General features: G+C 50.8%; 1 protein-coding gene across 1 annotated transcript in view; it reads right to left on the bottom strand.

Moving 5' to 3' along the window:
* Window positions 1-1,690: 1,690 nt before the first annotated feature.
* HSDL2 (hydroxysteroid dehydrogenase like 2) overlaps window positions 1,691-15,780 on the bottom strand; it is a 60,381-nt gene continuing 46,291 nt past the window's right edge. Inside the window, exons 10-11 of the mRNA XM_078605744.1 lie at window positions 4,233-4,361; window positions 1,691-2,724 (exon numbers count right to left, since the gene is read on the bottom strand). Of these exons, the coding sequence (XP_078461870.1) occupies window positions 2,612-2,724; window positions 4,233-4,361 (242 nt within the window). The 3' untranslated portion in view covers window positions 1,691-2,611. The remainder of the gene's footprint in view (window positions 2,725-4,232; window positions 4,362-15,780) is intronic.

The raw sequence follows: 15,780 nt of genomic DNA, 5'->3' as shown, positions 1-15,780 counted from the left end.
ATCCTCACCATCCTCACCATCAGTCACCATCAGTCACCATCCTCACCACCCTCACCATCAGTCACCATCCTCACCATCCTCACTATTATCAATGCCCACATTGTTCCTCTATTCGATCCGACCCTGTAGCCTGGATTCTATCTGCGCAAATTCTCTCCAGGGCTCCCTTGTCCGCTGCACGTGATAAAGGCGGTCCTTTAAAGAAATAAACATCGACATTTAACCAAGAAGTGAGAGAACGTAGCGGGGAGAGAGGTGGGTGGTGAATGTGTGGCTGTAGCCAGCTGCGGATATGATTATAGCCGGTGTTGTCAACACATCCTCTCAGCGGCCCACTTAAAATAAACTACCAGCTAAACAACTCCGAATTCACGTTGAGGCCTCCATAGATTGTATGTTTCATGCTTAGATACAGTCATCTCCTCAGAGGAGGTATGCGAATTTGCCTGAAAAATCTCTTGGCCGTGCAGCAAGAAAGCCCCGATGTGATTGCCAGTGGCGCCGGTCACCCTCGCGGTGCCACGAGAGCGCGCGAGAGAGAGGGAGCCGCCCCGTTGCGTTTCATCAATGAGTCGCAGACTGCTCTCATTCATTCCTCGTTGTTTTCGATGCGTTGTCAGTGACGAGAGATAACCACCGCACGTAACGAGCATCGCTACCAATACTGAGACTTGCCTCATTACTGCAATTTGCAAACTGCTTTGTTTTCAGAGTAATTACATAATTCCAGCGAAGTTTCCCTCCCCAGTTTTAAGCACCAGCTGTTAAACAGACTGCATGATAAACTCACTTCCAAATAAGCTACATTAATAAACGATGTGAATAAGCTACATTCGTTTCGGGTTTCTTTCCTTGAGTCCGCGACATAATGCGGTCAAGCTATAGTAAACAAACGGTGAAGACTCCATCATGTAGAGTACAGTTTAACACGTGGGATTTCGCGACCAATATCATCCATATACAGGTGTTTTGGGTTAGATCGCGTAAATATAAATGTGTCGTTAAACCCGCCACCACCCGACACAGCCAATTAGTGAGGTTTGTCACGTAAACAGAACGTGTCAATTCGTCACTAGTACAGCACACCGGTGTGTTGGAGAACAAATCCACAACATTTACAATTCACCCAAACCCACCGTTATACATTTGGCACGTTCTGTTTACGTGACAAACATTACTAATTGGCTGTGTCGGGTGGTGGCGGGTTTAACGACACATTTATATATTTACGTGATCTAATCCAAGAAGCCCATATTATGTATGTAGAGTACAGCTAAAGAGAGCAGTGGTTAACCCTGTCTTGTTTCAAGATAACAGGAGTTTGACGTTTCACCGAACGGTTGTGCCTCTGACCCATCGAGCGTGGCCGACAGCACGACCGCACTGGACCTCGCGAGCCAAGTCGCATGGAGCCCGGCGACTCTGTGGATGGGTGATCGTTGTCGGTGTGGGATTGTGATGCGCGGTCTTCTCAAAATAGCTCGAGACTACGCAAGGTGGCGGCCCCCGCACGCTCAACGGCGGAGACGGTGCATCTTGTAATTTGTGCTTGCGTTCAGCGTTGGCGAGGCAGTCACGTATTATCCTATTTTGTTCGCTGCCGCCAAGTATATCTGGAGACGCGGCGGCAGCGGAGCAAGCTGCGTGCTCTCGCTGCGCAAGACGCACGGATCAACCACGCAGGCTCAACTGGGGTTTAGGTGTTTTATTAGACGCAGTACTTCCACAGTAATTGCTACTACATAACGTAATAAAAATCAATGTGTTTCAGTCCCCGCTGAATACATTCACCAACAACCATTTTTGTTGTCGTTGTAGAACATTCCACATTCTGCTTGGTGTTGTTTACATTTGCATGTTCTCACCCAGCAGCCATACAACATCAATATTCACCCAAACCCATTGTTATACATTTGCAGCACAAATCATGTTATTCATCAAACCCAATGCGTTTTCACATGGGCTGCACGTCTTAAAATGTACGTAAGCACAAAAGGACACATTGCTAAAAGCTAAATTCATTTTAATGCAGTGAATTGATGTGAGCGTGTGTCGTGATTATAACCGAGCTGACAGATAACGAATTACAAATGGGGAAAAATGTGTAGACACGTTCCACGCTAGCAGGAGCAGCACATCGGTTATAACAGACTAGCGTAGTGGTTGCAGTAAGGCACGGCTGATTGATATGTGGAGCATGTAGAACAGGGTGATAATTAACAATGATCCGCGCACCTGGGACAGCCGCACACAACAGAGCGGGTGGCCGGAGGCCACACGAGGCAGACTAAGCAGACTAAGCACGCAATTCCGATGCTCACCACAGGCATAAACTGCCAAGCAATACCACTTCCCATCAACACAGCACTGCCAGGAGCTGGTATTCCTTTGTCAAACAAGTGAAAAGTAAAAGAACGCTTACAATGACAAACTCAGGAGTCAACAGATACGATGGCCTTCATGTGTAAGATGATAAGGTGCCATGTCATTTTACGTCCGCATCATTTGAATTGCCCCTTTGCCGCGTCGATGTTACCTCCTGAGGCTCTTTCGGAAACCACAAAGCGCTGGTTCCATGCACAGCCGATGGCTCTCGCAGCACGCTCGGTGCCTACAGTTTGGATTTCATCTGAGACATTAGTTTCTCGAGCTTGAGCGCCATGCCCATGTCTCCCTTGATCTTGAGCTTTCCAGACATGAAGGCCATGGTGGGCTTTATCTTACCTGCAACAGAGCATCACACCACATAATTCAACAGTACATGTAGGTTATTTTAGTATTATTATTTCTCTGCTCATATGGAAATTACACTCTTGTACTCGGTAGAGCTGCAGCCCTGCAACTTCTCGCTCACACCACTGCTGGCAGAAGGGTCTCTACTACGGAGGGCTCTAAAGAGCTCCCCTTGGAGGATCTCAGATACCTGCACCATTGTTTTGATTGCCGCACCAGGAGAGGGAATCGAACCGGGGTCCTCTGGATTACTCATCCCGAACAAGTATTAAATAATCTACAAAGCGTACAAAACAATCAACGTTGTAAAGTAGTTGTTATAACTGTGTGGAGAAATATATTTAAGATTAAAAGTGTGATAATTGACATGAAGGAACTTGTATAAAATATATGCCGAGTAAATAATATAAATAATTATTATTACCATATCCTCCAAATATATGCCTTCACTCTTATGTGAATGAAGCATTTCATTTAATTGACCTTGCTAAATGTAATCTATCTTGATTTGAAGCTTTCGTGACTGCAGGAATCCATACTTTTTGGTTCTTTCGGTAAAGTCACGTAGGTAGGAATAAAATAAAATAAATCACAACGTTTCGATCGCAACACAAGCGATCGAAACGTCGTGATTTGTTTTATTTTATTTCTTACTACGTGACTTTACCAAAACAACCAAAGAATATATAATCTAATTACTATCATTGACTATTGGCCTTCAAATTAGGAATTTAGCAGTTACATAAAACCACCTTTATCGTCGCAACATTGTCAGTGCAACACTTCCTAAAACGGATTTTACCACTCTTGTTACGATCAACGCGAAGCAGGCAGGCACTGGCCAGCGACCAAAACACATCGAGCGGAAAATGGAAAGCTAACGTTACGCTCGTTGAAGAAGCCAATTGTTTTAAATTCAACTAAGCAGCTACCGCACCATCCGGACGACACGACCCGGCGCAGGCGCACGTTCAACGCTGCGCACCGACGAATCGGGAGCCTGGCGGTCAACGCAAGCTCGCACGCCAAACACAATTACACTCATTAGGCCGTTAAGATATTACTCTTCACTTGGTTCTGCTCGAATGGTTTACATTTTTGAATGTGTGAACACAAGCCACGCCCGACGTGATGCTGCCCGCAGTGCAATGGGCATCGCAACGGACTCCAAACACAGGGGTCGCCGGTTCGATCCCATCTCCTAGCGCCGCAGTTGAATCGACCGAGCAATGTATGTGGGCAGGTATCGCGGCGGAGTAGAGCGTGGGTACACCCACCTCTTCCCAGACGCCTCCGAGTTCGCGACCGAACAACGATTCGTCCGCTTTGTGAAATTTGCGCACGTTGCAAATGATTGTGCTGTTATTAACGGCAGTGTGGAGGAGTAGGCCAAACACTCCCAAGAGGGGTTTACTCAAGCGTCCTCTAGCGGAGGCCCTTCCGCCGGACGTGACGGGCTGCGCCTTTGCCCGCGGTGCTGTGGGTCCGCCGTGCGGTACCTGCGAACATGCTGACGAAGTCGCCGCTGTCCAGGCTCATGACGACGTCGGCCTTGTCGGGGGACGGCCCGTGGCCCGCGGCTCCGGCGCCGTTCTTCAGGTCCAGGTACCAGGTGCTCGCGTGCTCGCCTGCGCCGTACAGTGGGCGCCGTACAGTGAGCACCGACGCGCCCCGTCAACGGAAGAGCTACGGCGCTCGCGCTCGTACGGCGCCACTTCAGCAGATCGTGACACGCGCATCGCAAACCACCTCACGCGCTCAAATGCCGCCCCCCGCCTGCCCCGGCCGGGACAGCTGTCCCCGTGCTGGCACAAGGCGACTCTGTGCCGGCCTCCGAGTGGACATTGGTCTGCCAGTAGGGGGCGATCGTTGCTATATGCGAAATACAAATTGAGTAATCCGTGGGTCATTTCGTAATTTGGCAAATTTTGACCCTGACGCTGGCACACAACAGCCTACTAATTTCGAAGGATCTTTAACATCCACTGCGAAGTAGACGGTGCGTATTTATGGTTCTGCAGTAATAACCAGGGTGGCCAGCCTGATTCAAACCATGATCCTCGACAACATGCAACAGGCAGTGGAAGGGCTAAAGATGGGCCATCCTTTGGGTTACAAGTCACTCGAGAAAACATCAGTCGAGTTATAAAATGTAGAATCTGCATCACGTCACGAGACGTTTCCATTCTGAACACTCGCAGAGCAGTGCATCACCCCGTGCTCGAGAGCGGAAGGTGATAGACATCCCAGAACTACTTCTGAGACCCCTTAAAGAGAGGGTACACTTCCCACAAAACCCTACATAGGAAGAATTGTTCGCCGTATGGCATTCAAACCCAAATGTTTAATTCTCAGAACCGTAACCTTTACAAATTAAATGAAAATCCAAATGTAATAAATTTTGTTAAGGTGTCATTGATGCGCCAGGCTGAGACCCTGAACTCGCTACACGAGAGAACCTGGTGTCATCACCGGCTGAAACTCAGATCCGGAGCCAGGAGCTCGGTGGTGATGGCTCGGTGCCCTGACCCCCGAGTCGCCCGCACACCTCGAGGAACAAAGTCACTTAATTACAGTTTTAGCGCAACGATGGGAAAATTAGAAGCGCGACGCTGACACAAATCATCATTATGTTGTCAGTGAATCACCCAGACTCGACTAAAAGCAGCACTGCAGCACGCAGAGAAAGGCAGCCAAGGCGCCTCTTTTGGTTTCCCAGGCCAATGTGTGGACTGACATTCCAAAGCAATACCACGTATCACATTTTCATGTGAAGCAAGACATTCGATTCAAAAGTAAAGATAACAATGAATTATCCAAAAAAATATAACTTCGCACAACTTCAGTCAGGGAATTTGACATAACGGGATTTGAAAGCACAATATATATTTTGTATTCACAGTTTTCATCAAATATAAATATGTCCATAAAAGGAACAACATTCTGTTTTCATAATAAATGCCATTACAGTAGACACAGCCATTGATAACACTTCAAACAGCGGGAGTAGACACCAGATAGAATGAGCCCACAGTCACGGGAGATAAAAATGCAAGCGGAGAAACAAATATGAGAAGAGAGAGAGAGAGATACGGGGAGGTGCGCATGCAAAGCCATTGTTTATCTTCTGCACGGCAAAACACCCTCCTCCCCGTGTGTAATCTCCCAGAGTCATTAGGGAGAAAGTGGGGATACTGCGAGAAGCAACGTGTGAAGAAATAAGAAAAACGGAGAGCCACGATGACAGCGAGTGCGCGTGCTCTGCAGCCAGGAAGCACTGGGCATGCGTGCAGCCAGGCTGCTGGCTGCTTGGCTTTGTCTGGAGATGGCTGCCTGCAGGATGACTCAATCTGGGCTGTGCAGCAGAGCTTAGATCGCCGCGTCACGCACGAGCAGTCACACTGCAAAGGTGGCAGGGAGGCACGGTGGTCACACACTCGTGCCTCGCAGCAAGGAGCCCCTGGGCTCGACTCCCGACTCGGATGCCGTTCTGCGTGGAGTTTGTGCGTTCTCTCCCCCCGTTCTGCATGGGTTTCCTCCAGGGTTCCTTGGATTCCTCCCATAGAGGAATGTACGATGTCACTTGTATCGAGCAAGCATCTCAATGCGGACTAATCATCTGAAAACGACTTAACTGGTATTACACGCAGCAGCAGCAACACCACTCCCACTGAAAACACTTGGCAGGACCCTCCTGAAAAAGTGTCTTGAGACTCAGTGAGGCTTTATTCGGTAAAGTGTATATATATATGCAACATTTGATGAGAGATGAGCGTTGCTTGCAGGGGCCTGGTGGGAGGGGGGGGCTGGTGATGGGGGTGCTCCACTGCTCTGCTTCCGTATGTGGCTGGCACCATTTTATTCACCCCACCGTTTGTTGCAGCTAATAGCTCCGGAAACAGTTGCACAACTTACAATGTGTCTAATTGCACGATAACGTACAGCCACATGGTTTTTTGGAGCCAGTTTGGCCAACATTCGAGCAGCTGGTTGTTTTTGTAATGTTATTAGTTTAATGCCTCATTTTTCAGCAGGCCGCTGAGGTTGTGCCGTTCTGCGATACGGTTCAGCAGCAGCAGCAGCAGCAGCAGCAGCAGCAGGTGACTCAAGTTTTACGACCTGCAAGCTCCCGCTGCAACATCCAGCGCAGGCCTCAACGCAATCGCTGCACGGATCATTTACACCAGCCCACAGGGGATTATTGTGTCCGTCTGTCGTGCATCCAAACATGGGAGGGGTGGGGCTGGATGGAGAGGGGAGGGTGGGGAGGGGCTGGGTGGGGAGGGGCTGGGTGGGGAGGGTGGGGGTTGGGAGGGGTGGGGCTTGGTGGGGAGGGGCTGGTCACCCCGTGGTGCCCTTATAAAACTCAACGTTTAACCTACTCACGCCGGCTTGTGCCCGCCCTCACAGTCGGCCATATTTGCGGAATACACCACGCCGCCGTTGACCCTGGCCATTGACCGAGCAACCGAACGTTCCTACCAGCTCCCTCCGCAGGAATGTGTTTATTGAAAACCACCACATTCCCAAACCATCAAGTCCCCAAACCACCACATTCGCAAACCACCATGTTCCTAAACCACCACGTCCCCAACGCCACCACGTCCCCAACGCCACACATAATTTGCTCTTTCAACCCAGTCAATGTTATTTTTTTATAGCCAGCTTCCTGTTTGTGTCAATATTTACCACGGTAATAATATATTTTTCTCAACCATATTTTTTACACGGTTAATAATCCCACATAAATATCAGATATAAATGCGTCTTGTGTTTATAGACTGTCAACATCTAACTCTAAAATCTTAAAACATAAACTACAATGAAGCACCAACCATTGTGAAGCAAGCACAGCTTAGGTGCAGAAGAGTGGGCGCACACAGCAAGACTGATTCATCACTTAGCGTTCAACATCACGCCCGTCGTACGTGTATTATGGAACCGTGCGTGTAAGAATCAGGCGTTTTTGATTGGCGAATGTTGCGTTTTACTGTTAGCAAACCACCCAAAATCTCATCACATCTCATAAGCGAAGTGGGTCGGGGCCTGGACAGTGCTCCTTGGAAGGCCAGGCCGCTGTGCCCCACTCGGCAGCTGTGGGCCGCGGCGCTGCGAGGGGAGCAGCAGAGGGCACTGCAGAAACATCCATTGTTGTACTGCACCCCTATGCTCCCTTGTTTACCGCTCGCTACCTTTTTACCCCAGGACCCCGTCCAGCAGTAGACGGACAGCAGGGCCGCAGGTGGTTCACACAAACACTCCGGCCACGAGAGGCCACACGTTCACCGCCAAGGCAAAAAAAAGAATCAATTCTGGAATCGAAGTTTCACTCCGAATTCTGACAGTTCATTCCGGCTCTGGGGGGCAAATGATACATGTGTCATGCCAGGGTGCCACCTGTCGGCCAGGAGGGCTAATCACGGGTATGGGCGCGCTATACAATAACCAACTAGAAGGGGGCGTGTCTGGGTTAAAGGTAAAAGGCGGGGTCAGTCGAGAAACGGTATATTTTTTATGAAGCTGCTGCTCAGGGATAATAGTTTCCCCTTTATTCCATCTTCCCACGCGGCAGTTGACCCAATGGGAAAGTTTCTCAAACCCGCCCGTCTCTGTCCACCCAGCGGTGCAAATGGGTTCACCCGTTAGTTGATATTCCCACCTCTTCGAAGATGTCTGGCCATTGTGGAAGAGTAGGCCAAATACCTTCTGGAGGCCCTTCCACCAGCAGTGGCGTGAGTAGGTAATTGCAGGACTGCGCCTTTACCTCTCAAGAGTCTCTTCGCAACAAGAGACGAGCTAGCGTGGCTAGCGTGGAGCTAGCGAGGACCTAGGGTGGAGCTAGCGTGGAGCTAGCGAGGACCTAGGGTGGCAGGGAGGAGCATTGCAGGGGCCACGCCTTCAAAGGAAACATAAATAGCTCACGTAAATCCATTAAACCCACGTGCTCTGTTAGGACAATAAGAAATCTCATCATGTGATAATAAGCAGCTAGTACAAGGCTGCCAGCTACCCGCTTCTGAAGCCCGTATTACGTCTGTGTTCAAGAACATCAGGCTTGCGAAAAACAGCTTCCAGGAAACCACGCTTCTGTTTAAAAATGTCAGCCAACGTTGACATGTTAATAATAACAATACAAGACCGCATAAGTTGCAACAGACAGCACTGAAAATGATGTGAAGTAGTCAAAATAATTTGCAATAAGAAACTCTTCAACCCACATGGTGCTCTCTCTCTCTCTGTGCCTTGTTGTTTTACACCATCACTGTGCTCCAACATGTACACATGCATCTGAATTCACAACGGCCATCTGCCTCTGTGCTTTTAAGTATCACAACAAAGAACCATTTAAAGTACTTTTCACATCATCCGAGAGGATTTTAAAAGCCGCCGATTGTTAAAATAGCTGAATTTTTAATTCCCTGGTTTAGGTGTTTTTATTCAATTTGAAACCACAGACTCTCGTCGTGACAGAGAGGGGTTAAATTTAAAACCACAAGGCAGTGATTTGTCAAAGCACAAACTCGCCAAACTTAAAGACTTCTTGTGAAATTATCAAACGCAGTTTTGACATTTCACAGAGGAGTCTGTTCGATTGATAACAAAACAAAACCACCTCGGGGTTTGGAGAATGTATCGACTTCCAAGAGCGAGCTGAAGTGAGAGACCTCAAATACGATTTGAAGCTTTTGGATCGCGGCGTCGAAACACCGGCGGAGCGGCCGCAGCCACCCACGGCGTCACCACCACCTTGCGACAGCTCACGCCACGGGAATATGTAAACTCCACCGCTGGTTCGCGGACGCTAGCGGACGCTAGCGGGGATGAATGCTGCTCTTTTGCGTAGGGGGACGCATTTGAAGAATTGTAAACAAAGAAGAACGTACGACTCCGACAACACACGAAGGTTTAAGAAATAATTTAAACTGTTTAGAAAAATGAGGACGCTTCTCGGAAAGGGACGATGGCCGACGGTCAACAATAATCACGACGGAATGGGAGCCAAGGAGTGGAACGCGTTCAAGAGGACATCAACGGAGGAGAAAAGAGCGATGAAATCAGCTCGTGTGCAGGTGCTGCTTGGTTTATTATTACAAAGCAGGATCGTGAGAGATGGCAGTGAATCGAATGCGGTTGAAACTGATAAAGCTGTTAACACACACTTTTGGGTGTATGAAGATTCCATCGTACGAGTCCCATCGCTCTCAACTCCCACACATCTGACGTGGCGTTGGCGACAATCGTGTCGAGGTTCGAGAGAGCCACAGGTGTTCCCCCAACATCTCTGCCGTGGTTGTTTCACACTATTCAGTGAGATGCAGGAGAAGATCACTCAAGCGTTTCAGTTTTTTGGCACAAACTTTATCTGTCGCGTAGGCCCAGCATTCAACCACGCAGTTCAAGCTGCAGTCTAATTAAAATGATTCAATAGTGGATGACACCTGTGTGGACACCGTGTGTTATTTTCGTGTCTACATCGCACGCGTCGCTCGTACGCAGAGCGTGGGTGCACTGAAGCATTGGCGAGCGTCGAGCGTTCAGGCTCACGCACTGCACGGCGCACGTAAGGATGTATTTTTTAAAATCTATTTCTGCTAATTATATACTCGTGTGACATTCAGACTAGCGCGGCTAATAAAACCTACACAAAACATGGATGAGGTTGACAAATGAAACATTACAAACGAGGCAAAAATAATTACATTTTTTAATCGAATCACGGCCCTGAAGAGCAAAAGAATAACCGAATGGCATCCCTCACGCACAGTGGTGTCTGCCTTCACTCAAGGGGCTCTCCAAGTGGGGAGTGATGGCTCTGACCACAGTGGGGCGTTCACGAGAGCACCCACTCGAGATGTCAGCATGGCCGAGGCCCGCGACGCCACCTTTCGCCATCGCCGCGCTGCGGTGGTTCGTGGCCGGAGCGATACCACCCCAGGTGTGGCCGCTCATCCTCACTGGGACCAACGGATCGTCGCCGTGCCACTGCCCTGCCGTGGGCATCAGCGCCCTTCAGACTTTTTCGGCTAAGTTCTAAAATGTTACGACTGGATTAATCCCGCACACACACACACACACGAGTAGGGAGATTATCCGTATCGCAGTAGACCGTGCGCGTCCTGGGCACGGAGCGGCCGTCTCGTGCCGCTGCTACGCGGTGGGCACGGAGTGCTCCTTCGCTTGAAGCAACCTGAGAGCCACCCACCAGACCTCCCCCCGTAGATCCAAACTCGAGCACTCCGAGAGCCAATTCAGAATCTTGATTTATCCTCGAGAAATCCTGCAGGAATCCGATTCTAAGTCTTCTCTTTGCAATACTTCCGAAGCTACAAGTACTCGGCCATCATTATAACTAAAAAAGAACAAACGTTGGCAACGGATGTGTGGAAGGTGTTGATATAGTCGTGTAGCATGAGCATAATAATATGACGTAACACACGATACGCAAAATAAATGTCTTCCAAAGTTCGAACACCGAGGAAGGAAATTACACAGCGATATTCACTGCAAATTGCAAAATTAGCAATGAGCCATCCATTCTAGAAGCTGGTTGCATGACCAAGAAAATGAATCTCATTGACAAATGTAAATTTCAATACTTCTGACAAATACACGCCCTAGAAGTTGCTGCAGAACGAATGCAGCAAACCCCATGCATCCGGACTCATGGCATACTGCAAACAATTAACGTTGAATAATTACTAACATTTTAAAACACATTTACACGTAATTAATACCAAACACACTTAATTAACACTTCATAACGAATATCTAAATATTTATAATTTAACAACATATAATTCACGTCACTTAACACAGCCATTAAGCAGACGTGGAAGGCTTTGTTCTTAAACTCTAAGAAAAAAAGGCCGATTCCCACGGGCTTGAAGAGAGTAGTTGCGTTTGTGTAAACAAATAAACAACAAATAAACAACAAATAAACAACAAATGTAAATCAAACGTAAAACGAAAGGGAGAGCGAGGGAGAGTGCTAACAAGAAGTCGACCGAGGTGTCTGAGCGCATGGGCTCACTGGATTCCAAACAAGAGAGGAGTGAGATGCTTGAGCATTGCTCGTGCGGATATGCAGACCGTCTGGCGGCGTGCAGCTGACGTGCTGCACATCCTCGAATCTCGCCCAGATCGGGAAGAACACGACTGCCAAACCGAGTGGAACACCGTAGACGTTCAGAATAAACACCTCATTCGAGACCCAAACATCGTACCTCCTGGCTTTGAAATTCCTCGACGACAACGGGGTAACCATCAATGGCATCAGAACATCAACAGGCTGATGCGCATGGGGCCATGCAACGCAAACTATGGACCGTGCAGTAGACTACTGTGGTCTGCACTTTTTGAATAAAGAAATAGCAAAACGACACGGACTCTCTCCTGAAGCCCTCTTCTCGTCGTCGCTAGCAGACCTCGACATTGGCGTTCAGCTCCTGAAGAGCATATTGCCAAACACAAGAGCACAAGACAATGTGCTGGAGAGTGATCCTCCTGCGGGTGAGTGTGTGTGTGTGTGTCATGCACGTTCTCATTCATTTGGTTTGGCTGGATTTTTGAGATTTATCCACAATACTCGCTTACTCGAGTCCAGCATCTCGAGGCTTTACGACAAATAGCTTACTTAGGCTTCTTGTACAAGAATAAGTACATTTCCCAGGTTAACAATGAACAGCTTGTTATGTCATGTGCAACTTAACATTCAAACCATGTGTTTTGCGTGCGTGCAACTTGTCCGTGTTCTGTTTAACAACGAGTGCAGCGTTTCATTATTTCCCCGTTTAATTTTCCTCAAATCTCCCGGGCAAAATAAACTGCGTCTCAACGGCTCCCACCGGGTCTTAAGCAAAAAATGTACGTGTGTGCATCAAAGTTCGTTTTTCTCAACAAACCACCCGAATGCCAATCTGCTAAAGACGTTTTACCATGAGGTTCGTTGTGAAGCGTAGAATCACCGAGAATATTCTGGGCGGCCCAAGAGAGCGTTCCAAGAAACTTCAGCTCATGGGATAACTGCTGCATGCACCACAGAGGTAGTCACTCAGAACAAGGGACGTACCTTGTGAAAGTAAAACAGATCTATGTATGCCACTTCATCCGCATTGTTTTACAAAGATGTAGAGGTGTAATTGTGTATGGGAGCGGATGGCAAACAAACACAAGGGGCGTGGTTAGGGCCGTACACATAGGAGGTGGCCACACCGACGTCCGCACCTGCATCCCCCACGGGCCCCTCCCGGGGGGGCCGCGGACTATAAGAGGGGGTGAGCCGGAGGGCTCGAGGTCGAGGTATCAGCTTTAACCAGCGAAGACGGAAGACCAGCTAGAATAGGCCCCGGAGCTCCCCTGGCTCGCTGTCCTTATAAGGGCCGACCAGGGCAAGCCGGTGGCGTGGCCCCGAGAGCCCAGACTGACGAGCAGGTCTGGGAACTCAGGGGGTCGGATCCCAGCTTGACCAGGGCTGGGACAGGTAGCCTCCCCTAGCTCCCTAGTGGAGGACTTGGGCTTAGGTTAGCGGGGCTTAGATGTTGTGTCTCCCTGTTAGCCGAGTAAGGGGACGTTACCCCTTAGGTCCTGTGTATACTCGCTAACTGTATACAAGTTGTGTTAATAAATAAGTGTGCCTCCGATCCCGTCGTCAAGCCTCCTGAGTAATTACTACATCTGGTGTCAGAAGTAAAACGTCCAAAGATGGACACACGAGGGACGACACGTACCAGGGAGTCGGAGAGGGAGGACACCGCGGCCGAATCACCACCAGATGGCCGAGGTCGGATCGGAGCAGCCGGGGCCGAGTACACCCGCGCCGCTACGACAGGAGGGGGGGGATGCGTCGGCCGAGGGACTTCGGCTGGCTCACTCCCACCTGGCGGAGCTGCTCTACGCCGCGGCCGCCGTGTTGGAGGAGATCACGCGGCTGGGAGCTGGAGGGGCTGCGCGGGAAGACGGCAGCAGCCGACGCACGCCGGCATTTCCCGCCACCCCGACGCGGCTCGCGGTTAAATTTCCCGCCATCACTACAGTGCGAGCAGAGGGCGGGGCCGGCCTGCGTCAGGTGACTGCTGAGGGCCAAGCACGAGCCGTGACATCATCAACGCCGGCCAGCGCGTCAACAACGGAGCGACCGGCGATGCCATGCTCACAGCCCGCCCACACTGTAACGTCGGCTGGGAACGAGGGAGCGAGATCCGCAGCCACGGACGTCGCCTTACAACAGCGACTGCCGCCTCTCAAGGAGTTCGTGGGAGCGGCTGGAGATTGGGGCGGCTTCAAAAGGCGGTTCATCGCTCATCAAGAGATGGCGAACTGGACGGACGCCGAGGCACTATGCGCGCTGCCGGCGATGCTGGACGACGACGCCCTGGCTACCCTCACCTCGGCGCCTAAGGAGAAGCGCGCCACGCTGCACCTGGCGCTGCAGCTGCTGTCAGCCGTCTATGGGCCGCCTTCGGACTGCAGGCAGCTGTTCCACGATCGGCATCGGGGCGCCAACGAATCGCCCCTGGCCTTCCGAACGGCTCTCCTGGCCCTGGCAAAGGCAGCTTTCCCGCGGATGGACGAGGAGGGAGTGGACGCCATGGTGGCTGAAAAGCTGCTGCTACTCGCCGATGAGCTGGACATCGCCGTCTTGGCTCAAGACGACGGAGAGATGTCGTCCCTGCTGGTCGCGCGCCACATCCACGGGGGCTTGCGGTCCCTGCGTCGAAAGGCTGCCAAGGGGGTGGCCGGCCATGCCATGGCGGCCACCGCCCTCCCATCAGAGGAGGTCTGCGGGGTGGAGCGGCGGGGGGAATGGAGATCGGCGGCACCGCAGGCTCGGAATGGACCGAGCCGCCAGGAGCAGCCCAGGCCATCTGGGGCGCTCACACGCTGCTACAACTGTGGCCTGCAAGGCCACGTTGCGTCAGGATGCCGGGCTCCCCGTCAGCGCGGAGCGACACCTCGTCAGGACGCCACGCCGTCTCCACCCAAGCTCCAGCAGAGAAATACGGCGAGTCGTGGCACCTCACACGTTTGGCCCATGCACACATCCGACACACACTCACGCGCTCAACTGAACAGGGTTCGAAAATCGCCGCCCATCGCGCGCGATTGTTCTGAAATGCGGCGAGCGCTCCAACCGGGTCAGTGGTCGGAGCTCGCCCATCGTGTCGTTGCTGCGTCGGCGGGATCATCGGTTGTGGTCGGTCATATTGATGGGGTAGAGGTGCGGATTTTAATTGACACAGGGGCGTCGGCGACCATTATATCTGATTTGATTTATAACATCCTTCCCGTTCAAAGTCGTCCCTTGCTCCCTGTTGACGTGCCATGCTATGCTGCTAACGGGGGCTCGCTGGGCATTATTGGGCAAATCCGCGCCAAAGTTTGCATTGGAGACATTAAATTATCCGGGCCTGTTTTGGTTTCCTCCTCACTCGCGGTTCCGTGCCTGTTGGGGACGGATTTCTTGGCCAAAATGCCCATCCGTATCTTGATTGACCAGGGGTGCATCGAGCTCCCATCGGGCCGACGTGTTACATTTTTGTCTTCCCCCACCACGGAGCGTCGGGCGTTTGCCACCGTGCAGGCGCTCGTGACAAAAACTGTGCGCGTACCCCCGGGGGCTCAGATGCTCGTCCCTCTTAGGTTGCGTCGGCCGTTTGCTAAAGGGGTTGCGGATCGGGGGGTCTTGTTGGGACCATCTCGGGCCGGGGTCAATGGACCCGATTTGCTAGCGGTTCAGACCATGGTGAAAGGGGATGGGGACCCCTTCATTGCAGTCCTTAATGTAGGATCGCGAACGGCCGTGGTTCCTCAAGGGACCGTGCTTGCACACGCAACGCCGGCGCCCTATGAGGAACCACTCGTGGGTCAGGTAACCACCGATCCTCCGTCGCGACCGCATTCGGACTGTGATGACGGATGGCTGGATGCACTTTGCGCGGGATCTGTGGATCTGTCCGACACGCAGCGTGCGCAGCTGCGAGTTCTCCTGAAAGAATTTGCCGACGTTTTTAGTAAACACAAATTTGATATTGGTTGTACTAAATTGCT

This window comes from Lampetra planeri, chromosome 24 (assembly GCF_965212315.1).
Source record: "Lampetra planeri chromosome 24, kcLamPlan1.2.h2, whole genome shotgun sequence".
Classification (NCBI taxonomy): domain Eukaryota; kingdom Metazoa; phylum Chordata; class Hyperoartia; order Petromyzontiformes; family Petromyzontidae; genus Lampetra; species Lampetra planeri.
This window is presented reverse-complemented; position numbering and strand designations above follow the sequence as displayed.